The following is an 18,579-nucleotide window of genomic DNA, read 5'->3' as shown; positions in this document are numbered from 1 at the left end:
ACATTTTCAGCGATTTCCAGCTGAAGAGCGCACAGACGTCACACGTGAAAGTAGTTACAGTCCATCAATGTCTTAAAAAGAAATGTGAAATTTGCTAATAATTGAGGGTGAACCGCTGTTACTCGGCCTCAACACATTACCTTTGGTATAGGCACTGTCCATAACCGTTTCCACAATGTGGCTTGTGGCCTGACCGTTTCATTTTCTCATAGCTTTGTTTGATTGAATCTGCTGCATTGTGGTTGTTTTAAGGAGTCAAATTGATACATACATTGGAGGGTAACAGATTCCATTTTTAATGTCACACTCATATTCACTTGTCATAAAATACTTCTTTTTCAAAGACAATGAATTAACAAGAAAAGAACAGAAAAAAAGCACAATTCAATAAACCATTAAGAATGTCATGTTCACATTCTGAGGAAAAATTACAAATAGATTGAACTGTAAATTTTGAATTTAACCTAGTTCCCTCACAAAAATACTTTTTTAAAGCTTGGATTTTTTTTGTTTCAAATGTAAACACCCTATTCCACATTTCTACAAAAAAGCCCAAACAAATGGTACAAAAAGCCGGTTGGTTTTGACGAAATCTAACATAACATCAGTTTGAAAAGGCATGGTTTGTTTCCTGGACGTGTTTTAGGTAGATTGGAACCTCACTCCCGATGGACCAGCACGAAGAGACCCAGCATGAAGAGGACAGCATACTGCGGGGGAAACAGTACAAAACATATTAGAGGCCCAGAGACTGTATGCCATTCACTTAGCTCTCCATAAAAGGAGAGTTAGACTACATAAAACTAATTGAAAAGATTAAACTACTGTAGATCATCAGATGGAATCTCTCACTTATGGGTTGTATCGAAACAATTAAAAGGAACATAAAACTATGTCTTCTTTCCCTTTTCTAGACCCTCCCCCTTTTGTTTTTCAATTCACTCCTGTATATGGTCTTGCGCAGCCAGGTGGCATTACTATCATTTTGCTACACTGCGCAGGTCCATACTAACACTCGAAGGTATGAAACCCTGATTTTCCTTTAGAGGTTTCGGTTTTCCTCTGTTACTTTTTTCTCTTTTGTCGAATACTGTCGATTGATTTTGTAATCTTTTTCCTGTATACAATCGGGGTAGGCAAAAAAAAGCTTCTAGCTTCAGCCTACACCCTTTTGGTCTGTTATTTTTTTGTTTGTTATTTATTGTGATGTATTGTGCTTAAATGGACCAAATAAACTATCATCATCCTGTATATAGACTAGTAATTCACCTAGAATGACACAAATTAAACGAGATGGTGGGTTTGCCTCACCTAAATATATTAATTTATTACTGGACAGCAAACATTTGAATGATGAAGAAGTGGTGTCACTGCCCTGTTGCTTTTGGAGAAAAAAAAAAGACATACCTTGAATTTGGGGTAGTCATTCATTAGAATAGTAACAATTCCAATGTATGGCACAAACCTAGAGATGAGGACGTAAACAGAAAAGCACAACAATAATTACGTCAAACATTACGTCTTCATTTTATTGCAGTGTCATACAATTAACCACTTAAGCCCTACATGTATACGTCTTACGTCATCACACTTAGTTTGAACAATTCAAATTCTCATTCATCTTAAATACGTTATATCTAAGGCTTGACTTTACCACCCAAATGGCTTAGGGTTATGATAGGATTTAAAAGCTTGCGTGTCATATCATGATGCGCTGTGCTTGTACTAGATCTGCTATTTTCACTATATTTGAAATAATGCTTAAGTGGTAAATTCATAATGTAAATTTCCCTTCTACTCCAGGACCTGGCTAAGATATGCATGCAATTCATTTAGTGGAGAATTTCTCAACTGTTCTTGGCTAATATGACCCCCGCGAACAACTTAGGAACTGTGAGAAATTCTCTATCCGGGGCGAAATACCCCCAAATGACCACGAGTACGACCTTTAAAAAATAACCGCCAGTTAAAACATGCCTCTATCTTCTAAACCGTGGAGCTAGAGAAATTCTGAGATGCTCAAAATGTTGAGAATACTCATGTTTGAATACTCAATATACCATATGTACACGGCGGTCATCTTTCCATAAGATAATGGCAGTGTAGCTCTGGTCCATAGCTCCAACGGCATTAGAGCTATGGATCAGAGCTAATGGCAGGGTGGGAACTAGCCACAATTTGCCATTGACCGCCCATACATCCAAACAGTCCTATCTAATTGTATTAAATTATGTCAAACTCATCAACATTGCAGCTGTACAAAAAGCTTTAATTATCCTTCATCTGCAAAGTGTTTGTTTCATAAAAATGCACGGTAGACATGTTATGAGCTACTTTATGTCAAGAAATTCCTTGCAAGTGTTGGAGTTTGGAAGTGCTCGTTGGATAATCACTCAACATCCCAGCATACAACCTGGTTTGAATTTGCACGTAATGCAGGAGGCAGCAGGATGTTGCTTTACTGAAGGCGAACACTTTGCAGATAGTAAGAGGATCATTCAAGCTTTTTGTACAGCTGCAATGTTGGCGAGTTTGACGTCATTTCATACAATTAGATAGGACTTTGTGTTTGTGTTTGCAACTTTGCATGTATGGGCGGTCAATGGCAAATTGCGGCGAGTTCCCACCCTGCCATTAACTTGTGGAAAGATGACAGCTGTGTGCATATGGTCTATTGAGTATTCAAACATGAGTATTCGGGACATTTTAAGCACCTCAGGAAATCTGCCGCACAAACAGTTTAGAAGATAGAGCCATGTTTGAAGTAGCGGTCATTTAAAAAGGGTGTGGTCATTGCTGGTTATTTCGCCCCAGATAGAGAATTTCTCACTTACAGTTCCTAAGTTGTTCGCAGCGGTCATATTAGCCAAGAACATTTGAGATATTCTCCGCTAAATTAAGTGCATACATATCTTCAGGTCCTGGAGTATTCCTAGAAATATAGTTAAATAGAGTTAAAAGTACAACATTTGGTTTGCAATGTAGTGGAGTGAAAGTGAACTATCCCAAACTGCAAACACTCAAGTAATGTACAGAATAGATACTGTAGATACTGTAATGTACTCAAGTAAATGTACTTTGTTACTGTCCACCACTGCTGACCAGTCAGTGCAGATTGCAAAAATGATATTCACTGAGGGGGAGTACATGACAAAAGGTCAAAGCAAATTCTCCCATCATGGACAGATGTTATCAGGACTACACAACAAGCACAACTTAATGTGTTTATGAACGGAGGGCAGGTGAACACGAGGTATGAAAAGGAACTGGGTCAGGGACAACTGAAGGTGAAGTGAAGCAGTCAGTCACTATATTCAATGAAAGGTCAACAACAGCAGGGGTGTCAAAACATTTGTAAAATTCCCATAGCAATCACTGGTACTGCTATAGCGTTTATTCAATAACTCAGGGTGCAACGTCCACACTAAACGATAATGAATGAATTGCATTTTTTATAGCGCTTTTCCAAGTGCTCAAAGCGCTTTACAATGGTTCATTCATTCATACATTGGGAGGTGAAGCGGCGAACAGTCCTCACCAGCGTCCTCAACTGGCCTCTGTAAAATCTGAATCCCCCCCCCCCCCCCCCCCCCCCCTTTTCCCCTCACTGTATATGTATCTTTCCCCTTTTTGCTTCCTATATGATGAATTCCTGTTCTATTCCTTAACTACATAGAAGTGTCTATTTGTATGTCTCTAAATGTTTTGATGAATTGAACAATGTGGACCCTGATGTAAACAAGTGTAATGCTTAATTGGGTCGTCCACTCACAGTTAACAGTCTTTGTATTTAGTTTATGCTTGAAATGTACTGTCATTCTACAAACTGTTAATAAATATTTCAATCAAACCTCACACAAGATTTTATTTAATTCCAATTGGCTTCCAAAGTTGCCCATTTTGCCGAAAATACCATAAATCATGATGTGAACTGGATATTGCCCTAAAACATGTGCCAGGGTAGACATAGTCCATTTGTACACTGTCAGAATTATGGGAGGTTCGTGGCCTAATGCATACCAAACTGGGGGAACCTTTAAATTAAAAGGTTTACAAAGAACTGCTGAATTGTGGGTTGTGTGGTTAAGAATGACCTACCCCCGGGCTCTCCCAACCACGTCTTTCTTCTCCAGCCAGTGTTGTCCCGGTTTGTACAGTCCTCTGTCATCCACCGCGTTGTTGTCCCCTTTGGTCAAGAATTTAATGTCTCCATTTTCCCTGTAGATAAAGAACAATGGCAGTTTTACACCTCACAGCAGACCCCGGCTTTCCTTTAAGATGTCTGCGCCTGAATGATGATTCCTGAATGACTGAAGGATCACACAGGCCTTTCTGAACATGATTCTATTCTGAACACAGACTCCTCATCAGTCTCCTGCATACAAGCCAATTTGTGAAAACTGAAAACCTTATTCTACATGGCAAAGAATTTAGAGCCGACCGATATATCGGTTTTGTCGATGTATTGGCAATTATTTGACTTTTGACGACATCTGTATGTGCAAATATACAGCCAGCCAATGTGTCCTGATTTAATGCTTTCATTTTAACGTTTATTTAAAAGCCTTGTGAGCTTGAAGTAGAGTGGAGTACATACTTTTCGTGAATCTTCAGAACTCTGTGTACTATGGGGATCTCCCGGCCCTCTATCCTGAACACTACGATCTCTCCCACCCTGATGGGGTCCTCTACCCTGTTGGTCAGAAACAGCAGGTCTCCTCTGTGGAATGCTGGCTCCATACTCCCACTGGAAAACACATGCAGCAATAGGGGTGCAACAATTAATCCAATGAATTGATCATAAACAAATATCAATAATCGATAATTTAATAAGATTATTGATGAAGCAGCCATTCCTATGTTGGGCATGTAATTACAGTACATCATTCATACCCTGAAGGCATTTTGTTGAAGAAACGTTGGTTTCATACTTCAAGTTTTTTGCATCGTGACTACGAGCTATCTTTTCTCGTCTCGTCTCCCGTGCTCACTATTGGTGTGTGCTCCTACTTCTTTTCTTTGGGCATGTAATTACAGGCAAACAGATTTATTTGTGAAAATAGCTGATCTACAAGCTTGTAGATGTGCTATTATAAAACAAAGAAAGTGACACCATTGTGTGATTAAGTAGTTCACCTGAAGATTGACTCATTTTCTAGTATCAATTACTCACCCCATTCATGGAGATTTGTTTTTGTCGCATTCTTGAGCCAATAATTTGTTGTCTCATACTGACCAGACACCCCTTCATCATATTATTGCAGTATTGGATCATTATTGCAGGTCTTCCATTCTCTGCGTCAATCACTGTCGCTCATCAAAGTATTAATCAAGTGGACATGGACACAAACCACTGCCTATCATCCTAGATCAGGGGTGCCCATTACGTCGATCGCGGTCGACCAGTCGATCGCAAGCGCTGCGCAAGTAGACCGCTTGGCCCTGACATGAAAAAAAAACAAAAAAACAATCCTCGCCTCGGGCAGGCGGCTTTAAAACCCCCCACAATGCAGTGCAGTGCCTTGTTTTCAAGTGTTGAACGTCGGGTCTGTTATGTTGTTAAACAAACAAATTAAAAGGATATCTATCCATCATTGTTCATATAGCAAGATGCGCGCGGCAAAGAAGCCTAAAACATATCACTTCCATGCAGAGTGGGAAGAAGATTCTTTTTTCACGATGTCACATTTCAAGTCCAACTGCGTTTGCCTTACTCGAGCCCATCGCTTAGTTTCAGTTCTTTTAGGAAACATTGTGCAGCCTCTAATATATATATATATATACACACACACACACCCACCCCGGTATATATATATATATATATATATATATATATATAAAATCATGTCATGTATGTGTAGCTACTAGCTACCTAAAACAGGATCCATTAGATTTCCCTGGGACCCACATGAATGGTTCAACATCATTGATGAAACGCACATAGTAAAATGCTTTAGACAAAGGCTAGATAAATATACCATTTTATTTAATCGACTGTATTGAAAGGAGCTGGAAGAAATAAGAATAAGAAAATGAATCTGCACATAGTAAAGTGCTTTGGAGAAAGGCTAGACATTCATGCACCATTTTATTTAATCATCAACTGTATGAAAGAAGATGGAGAAAATTTACAGAAATGTCATACTTCCATGATTATTATTTCTGTGCGTATTCCACACTGTTCACTTTCAAGCTGCCGTTGGTATTTGAGGCATTTGGCCAAAAAGGAAATGCGCAAATGGGGTAAGGAAACACTGTTTTTAATTAGAAAGAATTAAACCCGCATTATATAGCTTTTGAACAGTTTACACGAGAACGGTGTTCATAGAACACGGCAAAATAAAGTATCGTCTGCTGGGGTCCCTTTAGACGAGAACAGCGTTTTGGGGAGGTGATAACGCAACAAAGTGAAACTATCTTCCAGAGTGGACATCTTTGAGAATGCCGTTTCCTCAAGTCTCCATCTAAACAGGGAAAACAGCGAATCCGCAAAACTTATGACATCATGGCTCACGTTGGCTCACACAACGCATGTTTATTAGTTCCTACAATGAACAATGAGAACGCAACGGGACTTTGCCGTTTTATCTGGAGATGGTCGCAGTCTAAAAGAGGCCTTAATGAACATGCGCTTCCTATTTTCACAAAAGCTTAATGTAAAAGCACCTAGTGACATGGTCATGCGACAGAGTAAAATTAACCCATTAAAACCGTAAAAGTTTTAGATTTCAGCTGAAAAGCATTATTTTATACTCTTGGCTATTCCAAAATAGTAGATATAATAATAGCTTATAGATCTGCTATTTTTGAAAAATAGTGAAAGTTTGTGCAATATGCAAATCTTTGAATAGATTTTTTGAACTCAAATCTTTGCTCCCCCTGGAACAAAATATTTTAAGATGGCGGCCAGCGCCAAATCCAAATTATATAGAGGTCCTTGACATTAACACCCTGAGCGCACAGGGCGAAGTTCTTCGTATTAGTAACGCCCGACTCCCAGGACAAAGATTATTGATATCAAAACCGATCGCATCACTCCACAGGCTGGGAGCATGCGTCTGTTGCGCAACATTTGATGTTGCGCAACAGTGGAATGTCATCGAAAATGTTCCTCCACTGTTTAGCCGACGAGACCGAAAATCTTAAACCGTTAATAACTCTTGATGTAAATCATTCCGTCCAATTCTAAGCCAAGATTATGTGTTAGACGGCCCATCGGTCCCGTCGCTAGTCGTGGTAGAATTAATGATACCTCCCGTTGTTGTCGATCGCCTCCAGAGTATTTTGGCTAGTGATCGACCGATAATCGGCCGTGGCCGATTATCGGCTTCGATATTCATGTTTTTTATTAATATCGGTATCGGTGGTAAAAGTTAATAATCGAACCGATTATTATATTTTGTCATAAATGCGCAAAAAAGTACAACAACCACTCCACTCTCATTGAAAATCCGGTAGAGTACGGTTGTATGGAGATGTATATAGCTTAGCTGCGTGTCTGTAACACCGAGGAGGAGTAGACAGAGCACAGCGCTCTCTCTGCCTGCTCCTCCCTCCCTCCCAGTTCCACACACACGGAGTAAAAAGAGAGAGGACCAGGGCTAGAAGGAGTAATACTAACCTTGTAACCATAAGCATTGCTGTTTTCATCTTGCATTAACAAAAATAAAATCCACACTGAGAGGGACAGAAGGTGTAACAGTGGTAGACCTACATTAGCCAACGCTAGCTCCTATGCTAACGCTGCAAACTTACAGCAGATGTAAACGGTTCTTTGATTGTGTGTGTGTGTGTGTGTGTGTGTGTGTGTGTGTGTGTGTGTGTGTGTGTGTGTGTGTGTGTGTGTGTGTGTGTGTGTGTGTGTGTGTGTGTGTGTGTGTGTGTGCGCGCGTGGGTGCGTGCACGCATGCCGTGTGCGTGCGTGTGTGTGTGTGTGTGTGTGCGTGCATGCATGCGAGCCAACTGAATGTTTTCTAAAAGGACAACTTTTTCCCCCCATCCTGACCAGCCTATTATTATTATTGCATTTTGGCTATGTGCAATAACTAACTGCAAGCCAATGAAGAATTAACCAATCAGTAGCATTGTCAATATTTGTCTTAATTTCTAATTCATATTTATTTAGTTGACAATAATTTAACGGTAGGCCAGTGTTTTGAGACATACAAGGCTATTGTCTTGTATTGCTATAAAATTATGATCTTGAAAGTGGCAAATTTCAGTGGTGGAGTAAAAACAACAAGGTCACATGGCTTTGGGGAGTTTGGGCAGCAGATCTACAAGCTCTCAACATGTCATGCTGCAATGTGCTGTGGGCTTGTAGATCACAAATTTGGATAAATAAACTGATTATTTTTCCCTTTTTTTTTTAAAATAAATGTTTTAAGCCTGTGCCTGCACTTCATACGGGTGCGTTCCATATTCTGCTACAGTACATGTTGGAATTTTAATTAAATTAAAGCTGCATTTGATGGGGGGGGGGGGTGTTGTTACTGAAAACGATGTTGGTGATTCTTGCACTAACTTTTTATAAGCAATAAATGTTCTCCAATGCATTTAAAGGAATTATTGTGTTAGAATTTATGTTACTGTAAAAAAAATCATTTTTACTTAAATTAATATCGGTCATAATATCGGCTATCGGGCTTTTTGATTCTCCACTAATCGGTAATCGGAAATATCGGCCAAAAACCATATTGGTCGATCACTAATTTTGGCTACATCTAGCTGCTTCGGCCACATCCGGGATAACATCCGGGATAACATCCGGGATAACATCCGGTCCGTGTGTAAAAGTGCTCCGCTGCTATAAATCGCTGGGTGCTATGATTTAATGGATTAAATAACCCTGGGCGTTCGGGGTGTTAATGGGGAAAATAAAATTAAAGTACCTGAGAACAACAACGATTGGACTCTCACTGCCAGTGACAACCATCAATCCCTTCCAGATCATCAATGCTGAAGACACGATCATACCAAAGTTCAACACCTGGTAGTACAGCTGAACACAAAAACAAATGCACAATGTTAAACACTTGGTAGTATTAGTCACTTGACGACTAATTAGCATCATACAAATAATTATGATAATTTAATTGTGTTTTGGCATTGAACATTAAAATATGAATAAAAATTACATTTACAATCGTCTAATTGCGATTAGGTGATTGACAGTACAGTACAGCTGAACACAAAAAACTGATATTTCTTCAAACACACTGAGCTGTGGAAAGCATGTGTATTGTGTACCCACTGCCCAGGCCATTAGGGATGATCTTTTATTTGTATTCACTGTATTATGCAATGGAAGTTCTCACTAACGCCCACGTGCAGCAGGAGGCCTCTGCTGCACACTGGTAAAAGATGTACTGCCGTGCGAGGGGTCCAACTTTACAAAAAATAAACTAAATCACTTCGCTAATCACCGAATGTGAAGCCTCAGCACCCCAGCTTCTCTGTATAAGATAAAATATTTTATCTAGAGCGCCCTCTACAGATCTGGTCAATGTGTATTAATTAATTTTGATCAGATCTGTAGAGGGCGCTCTAAATAAAATATGTTGCTTTTTAAAAAACCTGACAGGGGAGTTTCCCCGGCCATACATAGCGCGTAGAAGGAACACGTTTTTCCAACCAGCTCCTTTCCCCTCCATCAGGCCAGGATTACTGCATGTTTTTGTGAGCGTATCTACCAGGGGGGCAGTCAGACGGATATTTTGTGAAGCCACTAAGGAAATGAAAGTTCATATAATGGCCTGTTGTGGCGCCCTCATTGGGCTCAAAAAAACCCATAGGCCCATAGAAGTCCATGTATTTGGGCCCAACTTCACCTAGACTGTATTACCTGTATTACCTACTGCCATGGGAAGTGCATTCCACAGTTTCTTCTCCCTTCTGGCTCCAAAACTGTGGAATGCACTTCCCATGGCAGTCAGAACTGCAGCATCACTCCCAATCTTCCGCCGTAGTCTGAAAACCCACCTTTTCAGACTCCATCATGGCCCATAGCACTTACTCTACCCTAGATAGCACTTCTGTAGACTTAGATAGCATTTGAAACAGACTTATAGCATGTTATGTAGACAGCACTAGAATTGCATTGTATATAGTCATAGCACGCCATAGTACATATGTATAGCATAGTAGTATATATGTAAAGTTTATACGTATAAATTTCATTATATAGATATTCCACTGTTACTTTCTTAGCTTACGCATGTTTCATGATGAATGTTTTTATGTGATGTATTCCCATGCTTTTGTTCTTGCTTAATGTAAGTCGCTCTGGATTAAGAGCGTCTGCTAAATGCCTAAATTGTAAATTGTAAATTGTACCTTAATAAACATGGTCATGAATACTTTTTGCTTCCAGTCACTAGTTTAAAGTCTCATTTCTAATGTCATAATATTCTTTTTGGAAAATTATGGTCCCATTTATTTAAAAAATGACCATAAAGTCGCGCATGTTCTGAGGGGCGTGGCTACCGTTACAGTCTATGAACGGGATCCCCCACCCACTCGAGTCAAAATAAAAACCAACGAAGAAGAAGGGGGAAGTCCCGCCTCGTTGTCTGGGCCAGCCAATGGGCCAGCTGGCCTGAACTGGGCCAAAACGGATCTAGAAAGATGGCGACTTCCATTGCAAGGACTGACAGGCTTCATTTTACGTTCACGTTAGACCCGCGGAACGCTTTGTCCATATTTTTTACAGTCTATGGTATCTACCCTAGGGGACACGGGGAGAACATGCAAACTCCACACTCAAGCGACCCCACGGGTCTCCATGAACAGACAGTGGTACAGCTGTATCTCTTGGAGAGTGGATTAACTTGTGCAGCAGGAGTCACCCTAGGGTACCGCCGTCCAAAATTCAGAAAAGGTAACCGCTCTGGTCCATAGCCATAAATGCCCTTTGCTGCCGTTGCATTAAGGCTCTGCCACTCTTTGCTTCTAGCCCTCGCTTGAAATGCAGACTAGCCTCTCCTCTGTAGCAGAAATATAAAAAACGTTTTACCTACTCACCAATACAAAGGCGGTTTGTGTAATTAGAAAGCCTACTTTCCTTTGTTTTTCCATTGGAAAAAAATACTTTTATTTACTCCACTGTGCCCTCTACCGATATTGCCCAGGGTGCCGGCCCGATTCCGGCGAGCAGCCCTGCGTCCGAAACGGTTGAGAAATGACAGAGTTACCGTGTGGGGGTCCCTCTACTGTACTGTACTGTACTGTACTGTACTGTACTGTACTGTACTGGCACACCCGAAATCACCATATATACAGTTAATATGTGCGTGTGTGTTTGTGTGTGTGTGTGTTAGGTTTTGCAAGGTGGTGAAAAACAACCATGCTGTTTTCGTGCTCACACACCCCCACACACACACATTCCCCCCCCCCCCCCCCACACACACACACACACACACACACACCACACACGTGGTTGCACCACTTAAAAACCCCTTTCTAGCCAAAAAGTTATATTTAATAATAATGAAAGAAACATGGTCAATAAATAAATTATATTTTATCAGATCATTGAGCATTCTATTTCTTCAGGATATGTGAAGCAAATAGATTTAATAATAATCATCATCAAAATCATAATCATAACTCAACCAAAGTGCTATTTACAAGTGAATTAGAATCAAACATATTTAAAAAATAATACCATAAGTCAACATGTTATATAAACATGAATCAAACATGACCATCCATCACTCATCCTCTGACTACACCCCTTTGACTGACAGCAACACTAGAGAACACCATCAATGCTGCACACAGTAAAACAAAATCCTAATATAATTTATATATATTGATAACTTTGAGAGCGGTACAAATGTACATCTGTGCGGTTACATTTGCAACCGCACAGAGTTACATTACCATCACTGTGGGTGATCATTTCTCAATCAATGTATGGCATTCATTGAGAAAAAACAGCTACTATAGGCTACCTACATATTCATGATTCACCATCACAACCCTGGCAGCTAGATAACAACATAATACATACCGGTACATCATTTTAAATGAACAGATACTGAATAAATAAGCGACCATGAAGTGCAACGTGTTATTATAGGAGGAGGGAAGATGCCGTTAGCTTTGGTTAGCTAGTTCGCTAGGTTCCAGGCTGACCATAGAAGGAAGCAAGAGGAAAAAATAAATAACAGTTTTTACAGGTTTAAAATGACCTACCTGCCGCTTGTTCATGCGACGGACGTCGTCGAGGAAGTCTAAAGACAACATGCTGGCGGTCATGGGGATGTATTTATATACAGAATATGTACAAAATCACATGAAAACGGTTAAAGTGTTCAACATATGGATGCAATACTACAGACAAACTTGCATCCAAATCTTCCGGGTTGCGCTGAGCAGGAAGTCCCGCCCACCGCCACTAACGGCTTTGTCGAATGTTGAGGTGTCACTTCTGGATACGGTGCGCACTGCGCAGTGGACTGTGTGGACAGTATAACTGACTAGTACTAAAGTAGTCTACTGTTTTGAGGCAGACTAGGCACGTTTGCTCTACACGAGTGTTTCCATTTTGTTTTTGATATATAATATATAATAACGTACTGGAAATTCCATGAACCCAGAAATGGTGATTAAAATCATTAAATGTAAACTTTTATGATAGAAATGTTATCTATAGGCCTAATGGATGACATTCAGCTTAATTGGTTGCTAAAAGTTGCACATTGGGAAATTTGAGTTATTAGTAGGGGTGCACGATTATGAAATTATATGACCGATATCCGATCTCCGATTATTTGCAGGGTCATATCTGCCGATACCGATTCTGACTGGAAACAAGCCACAGCCTGTTAATAAAGTATTCAATCAATCAATAATTTTTTATTTTTTTTTCTTCCAAAATAATCTGTATTATTTTGAGACCTTTCCGATACCGATCTGGCATTTTTATGGTCGATATGGCTGATTCCGATTATGCTACCGATTAATCGTGCATCCCTAGTTATTAGCATAATATGTGACCATAGCCTACCATTTAACATCCTATATTAGGCAAAAAAGTCCACATTTCATCATTCTTTAAGTAGCATGTGACATATGAATCTATGGAGTTTTCATGATTCTGAATCCATTCCAAGCATTAGTTTTGCACAAAAAACACTCCTTGAGCAAAATTCGGCCATATCCACTCGCGTGCTGACCTCATCACATTTGTGATGAAGCAAAATTAATGCTTGGAATGGATTCAGAATCATGAAAACCCCTAGTTTAATATGCCACATGCTGCTTAAAGAATGATGAAATTTGAACTGGTTTGCCTAATACAGATTGATTTAGTATCTTTTTTATTTTTTATTCAGCACAGTATAAAAACAATACAGTGAACATATAAATATAAGAAGGGTAAAGTGCTAGGCTGAGGCGAAAAAGCCCAAGGGGCTTATACGAGGCCTCTATTATGTAAAACACAATGAAACATTGTACAAGAAATACAGAATACATGATTGCAGTATATAAAACAAGAACAAAACAACAACAACATGATTAGAATACTTGGTTATCTACCGTACATGATTAGAAAAAAGAAGATGATATAAAGAAATATAATTAAGTAGAATTTGATGAGATTGCTGTATAGGTGTTCCAACTGGGCCCCCCTATCTGATGGAGAACTGACACAGACCAGTACGGAACTTTGGGATATGTAAATGTAAAATATTGAGTTGTTTGAAGAGGGGCAGAATGAGCAGACACACTGTGGCAATCCTGCAGAATCTTGTGGAGTTTGTGAAGATGTGTATTAGCTCTCCAAATGATATTGTAATATATAAGATATGGATAAATTAAGCTATAATAAAGAGTTGGGAGACAATTTTGATTAACCAGACTACGGAATTTGCCAATAATGCCAATTGATTGATTGATTGATTGATTGGAATATTTATTAAGTTTGCAGAATTACAGTAGGCTACATTTCAAGCACAACTCAATACAAAGACTGTTAACTGTGAGTGGACAGTACAATAAAGCATTACACTTGTTTACAAGAGGGTCCACCTTGTTCAATTCATCAAAAGGTATACAGGACAGGTATAGGATGTTAATGGTATGGTCACATATTATATTATGCTAATAAATATTACACCGATCTGTCTCATACTCTCATACTATATTCCCAGGCTGAGGAAGAAATTCCACTTGACATTTTTCAAAAAACGCTCCTATCATGTGGAGACCTGTGTCCCGAGGGGCACTTTTTCTAGTTTGCACTCCGTGTGTGTCCGTCCGTCCGTCCAAGTCCATCCGTCTGTCCGTGTATAGCTCGTTGGCCCGGGCAATGCCAAACTCTGCTCTGCACACACACTCCCTGGATGTTAAGAGTTAAGACTAACCTCTGCCCCAAGTCTCTGAGAAGATGGATAATACCTCCATTTACCCCTATGTCAACGAGTCTCTGCAGAAGGGTGTGTATCTGCATGCTGTTGAGGTAAAATCAATAAAAAAAAGTATATATATATATATATATATATATATATATATATATATATATATATATATATATATACGGGTGCAAGACAAGTCTAGTTAGCAGGCACATAACTGTAGAAAATGATGGATCTTCCAAATCTAGCAGTAGGTAGCTGTGATCATAGCTATAGAGTCTAATTTCCTGTAGAAGTGTATATTGACAGAGTAATTGATAAGCTAATCAGCAACTGCGCAACTACGACCAGCTAGAAATATTTACACAGCCATGATGAGTAAACATCAAATTAATTTTACTGCCACATCTGTTCCCTACATCCTTTAAAACGTAATCATCTCTGGTTTACAGTATGTGTGGAATAATCTGCCTGGACACACAGCTTCCTGAACTGTTGTATTCCCCTATCATAGAATGACTTTGCATTGTTTGTTTGGTTTCTGCTCAGTCATGAGTCATGACTACGAGTACGATGAATATGCCTATTCGTTTATTTGTAACATGGCAACTGTGCATTTTCAACCAACAATGAAGGGAGGGTTAAACACACATATTTTATTTGATGTCCTCAGATAGCTTCAATATCCAATTAGACATGAACTGTTTTAAGTCAACCCAATTTAGCTTTTAATGTATGCAACAAGAGTGAAAGGTGGTGCAAGATAAATGTCATTATTTCCTCGTCAGCAAAAGCTGTCTGTGTTGGGGTAGATTACCTCGTCATTGACTGTCAACTCAGCCAGTCCAATGGCTGCCTTCGAGTCGACTTTTGGTGGATTGGAGATAAAAGTTTATTCAAATGCCAGCTAGTCTGTGGCATTTAGGAACAGGTGGTGCTTTTCATATAATCAGCCTGAATGGTCAGAACTCCTCTGCCCCCCAATTGTAATTGAGATCATGCACGACAATGCAGGTCAGAATGACTGGCAGCCAGTGTGGATTTTAGACCGATTTAGGTCTTTTTCACCCTCCCCAATTGTTGGTGTGTGTGTGTGTGTGTGTGTGTGTACTGTGTGTGTGTGTGTGTGTGTGTGTGTGCGTGTGTGATCTAATGGGAAATAAATATTCATGTTGGAATACATGAAAGCGCTTTGGATAATGGTGCTATAATGCACCATTTATCATTTTATGTATTATATTATTTTCTGATATAATCATGTCATGATTGTATAACACAGGATTACAAAAGTATTCGCTTATCTTCTTATGCACTTTAACCCTACTTATTTGTCCCCCAGGGCTCTATAGGTCCACTATTATTTCCCAAATCTCTTTGTCGAAAACAGTTGATCTACAAGCTCAGAACGTGTTGTGTTGCATGGTGTTCTACCGCATTTTGTGCTTGTATAGATTGGCTATTTTTGCTGAATTTTCGCCCCATAATAGGAAGACTATAGGGTTCGGTCATTCTCAAAGTGGGGTCCAGGGACTGCTAGAGTTCCTTGAGGGGGTTCCAAATGGACCCTTATGTGTATAACTCTGAGTTGACATTGGGTCCTTGTTTGAGAGTTGAGACACACTAATGCATTTAATCCAAAACAGTGAATGCTCAAAATGCACCTGACATGCTTAAGGAGTTCATGCAAGTGTGAGCTCTTCACATGAATTACAAGCTCTTCAATGTTAAGTTATGTCCTAATAAATTAAACTGCACTTATTTAAGCCAAAATCTACATATGACATTAGTCGTAAGCAGATTTATAGTTGGAAATATCTCATTTGGCCCGTTTTGCCATGGGTCTTCATCCTCAAATCAAACTCTAATTATGTTCCATCAGAGGTACTCAGCACAGTGCGAGGAAGTATGTCAATGAATGTAAATTTCTCAGTCATTTTCTTGCTTCCTCCCCCCTTTTGGTCGTAATGTCTTGTAGGAATCTGATCAGATTTAAAAATGTCTCATTTTCTGAGCAGGCCTTCAGATAACTGTGATGCACTGTTACTTATGATCAGAAACTAATGATGACAATGAAGAGTAACTGTCTGAAGGGTTCACTTGGAATATTACTGTGTGTGTGTGTGTGTGTGTGTTTACATCTTAACACCCAGCCGAATGAAAAAGACATACAAATAATTTTTACAAATTATAAATTAATAATCAATCCCTATAGTCAATATAGGTAAACACAATTGCTTTATTGATCATTAAAATAAACAGTGCAGAGATCCAGAAAAGGTTGAGACCTAGAAAGGATAGGCCTACTTGACCGTCATGCCAAATACATGCTGTACAGTGTATACAGTTAGTAGTATACACCATAATGAACTATAACACATGTAAACATGGCAGAGATATGGGACACTACTGTAGGTGAATTCAGTTTTGTAAGGTTCACTACAAAACAAAGCTCTGTTCACGTCTCAGAAATGAGACTTCCCTTTAAACGTATTCACGATTAAAGGGAACATCTCTGAAACATGATTCATTGTGATTAAAGACATTAAAATAAATGGCTGTGATGTCACTGTTGAAGTGGTTATAGACTCTTTCATAACAGAACAAGGGGACTGATTTTCATTTCAAGATGGAATGAACGGATGGATAACAGAAAAGTCATTGAATCAATTTGCGTTTCAGAATGGGAAATAGAATGACCGAAGAGGTACAGAGATCCAAGTAGAGTCACTGTACAGCTGACTATAAAGAGATAGATAATCATAGATAAATAACATTAAAGTATGTTTGTTGGTACTAACTACACTACAGTATCAGAGACAATATTCACTGATGTGATTTATGTCTGCCACTATAGATGTATAAGTACCGTTTACTGAAGTACTGTACGTGCTTAAATACAATTTTTAGCTTGTTCAATCTTGTTCACGTTACTAGGCCTACTTTGCACATTTTTATACAAAACCCATATTCTATGCTGATTATACGCGATGCGCCACGTTATGAGCTTATACATGTTATATTTTCTGAATTCGTTTTTTTAAATATCTTTAAAAAAATTAAATGTGTAGGCTATAGGCCTAAGTATTATTACTTAAAAATTTGGAATAGACTTTTACTTAAGTAAGAGAGCATCAATTTCCCCTCAGGGATTTCTACATTGTGGCCCAATTTGTGTCATTGCTACTTTCACTTCACTTATAAAACCCATTTAGGCCTGAGGCCGATTCTTTAAAAACGCCTCTAAGTTTTCTGAAAAACTTCAAATATTTATATAGCAACATCAAATTTTTTACATTTTTGAATACTGTATATACTGTACAGAACCCCAAGATGGGTTCCCGGCCTGAAGGGGTAAATCACCAAAAGGGGTTCCCGCCCAGAATGGGTTAAACCACCAACGACAAGCGATCGACAAGCAGCGCCCACAACGTCTCGCAGCGCCTTGCTATTTTCTTTGAATTCTTTTCAATAACAGAAAATACACTAGCATATGAGCCCTGAAAGACTCCACTCAACATATGGGGTTTAAGTGGTTAAGTAAAAATCTCAGTAGGCCTACTTCCTCCACCACTGCCTAATTAGTCAAACATGGCTTGTGGTGACGACAGCTTGTGTGACAGATGTGACAGCCTGCGAGCCACTGTGTGGACGTCGTGTCACAGGAAACACCGCAGTGACATCACAGTACTGTATGCTTTTGTGAGAAGCAACGCTGTCCATCACACCTGCATGTGATGAGGTCACTGTTTACATCATCAGCCATGAGACACGGATTTACCAAAGTTTACCCACTTCATTTTGGAATTTAAAATGCTCCTCAGAGCCCTAGTAAACAAAAAATTAAAATAAAAACTGCTATACAGATGCATGAATCGTCTTTCCCCGAACCTTGATCTCATAGAGCACCGAAGTCCTGACGTAGCTGTCAGTAGAGGGCGTCAGTCCACAGGTTTGTGTACTGTTTATTTGCATTGAAATCCCCATTTCAATCTCTTCATATAAGAACTGTGTTTGAAAAATAAACCGATCATCCCGGCCTTTTCACTGATATGGATATGAAGCATCGACTGAAGGTGAAAATGTACAAATATACCCAAAGAGTAACACAATAAGCGCTGGAAACCAGTCGAACAACCCAGAGACTATACATTTCCGGGTATAGGCGGGGTGGCTGCAGCTGCCCGTCGCACAACATAAACTGACAACATGTTAATTA

At 39.4% G+C, this 18,579-nt stretch overlaps 1 protein-coding gene across 1 annotated transcript; it reads right to left on the bottom strand.

The window, feature by feature from the left end:
* Positions 1-272: 272 nt before the first annotated feature.
* Positions 273-12,367, bottom strand: sec11a (SEC11 homolog A, signal peptidase complex subunit). The gene is made up of 6 exons (XM_080786205.1): positions 12,199-12,367; positions 8,892-9,001; positions 4,598-4,747; positions 4,099-4,218; positions 1,408-1,465; positions 273-710 (listed from the first exon to the last, which is right to left on the bottom strand). Exons 1-6 carry the CDS (start codon positions 12,259-12,261, stop codon positions 660-662), a joined length of 552 nt encoding a protein of 183 aa, XP_080642331.1. The 5' UTR covers positions 12,262-12,367; the 3' UTR covers positions 273-659.
* Between the last annotated feature and the right edge of the window lie 6,212 nt (positions 12,368-18,579).

The sequence above is a fragment of the Protomyctophum bolini genome (assembly GCF_963924005.1).
Source record: "Protomyctophum bolini genome assembly, chromosome: 1".
NCBI classification, from domain to species: Eukaryota; Metazoa; Chordata; class Actinopteri; order Myctophiformes; family Myctophidae; genus Protomyctophum; species Protomyctophum bolini.
Note: the sequence above shows the minus strand (reverse complement) of the source record. Positions and strands in the feature narration are given on the sequence as shown.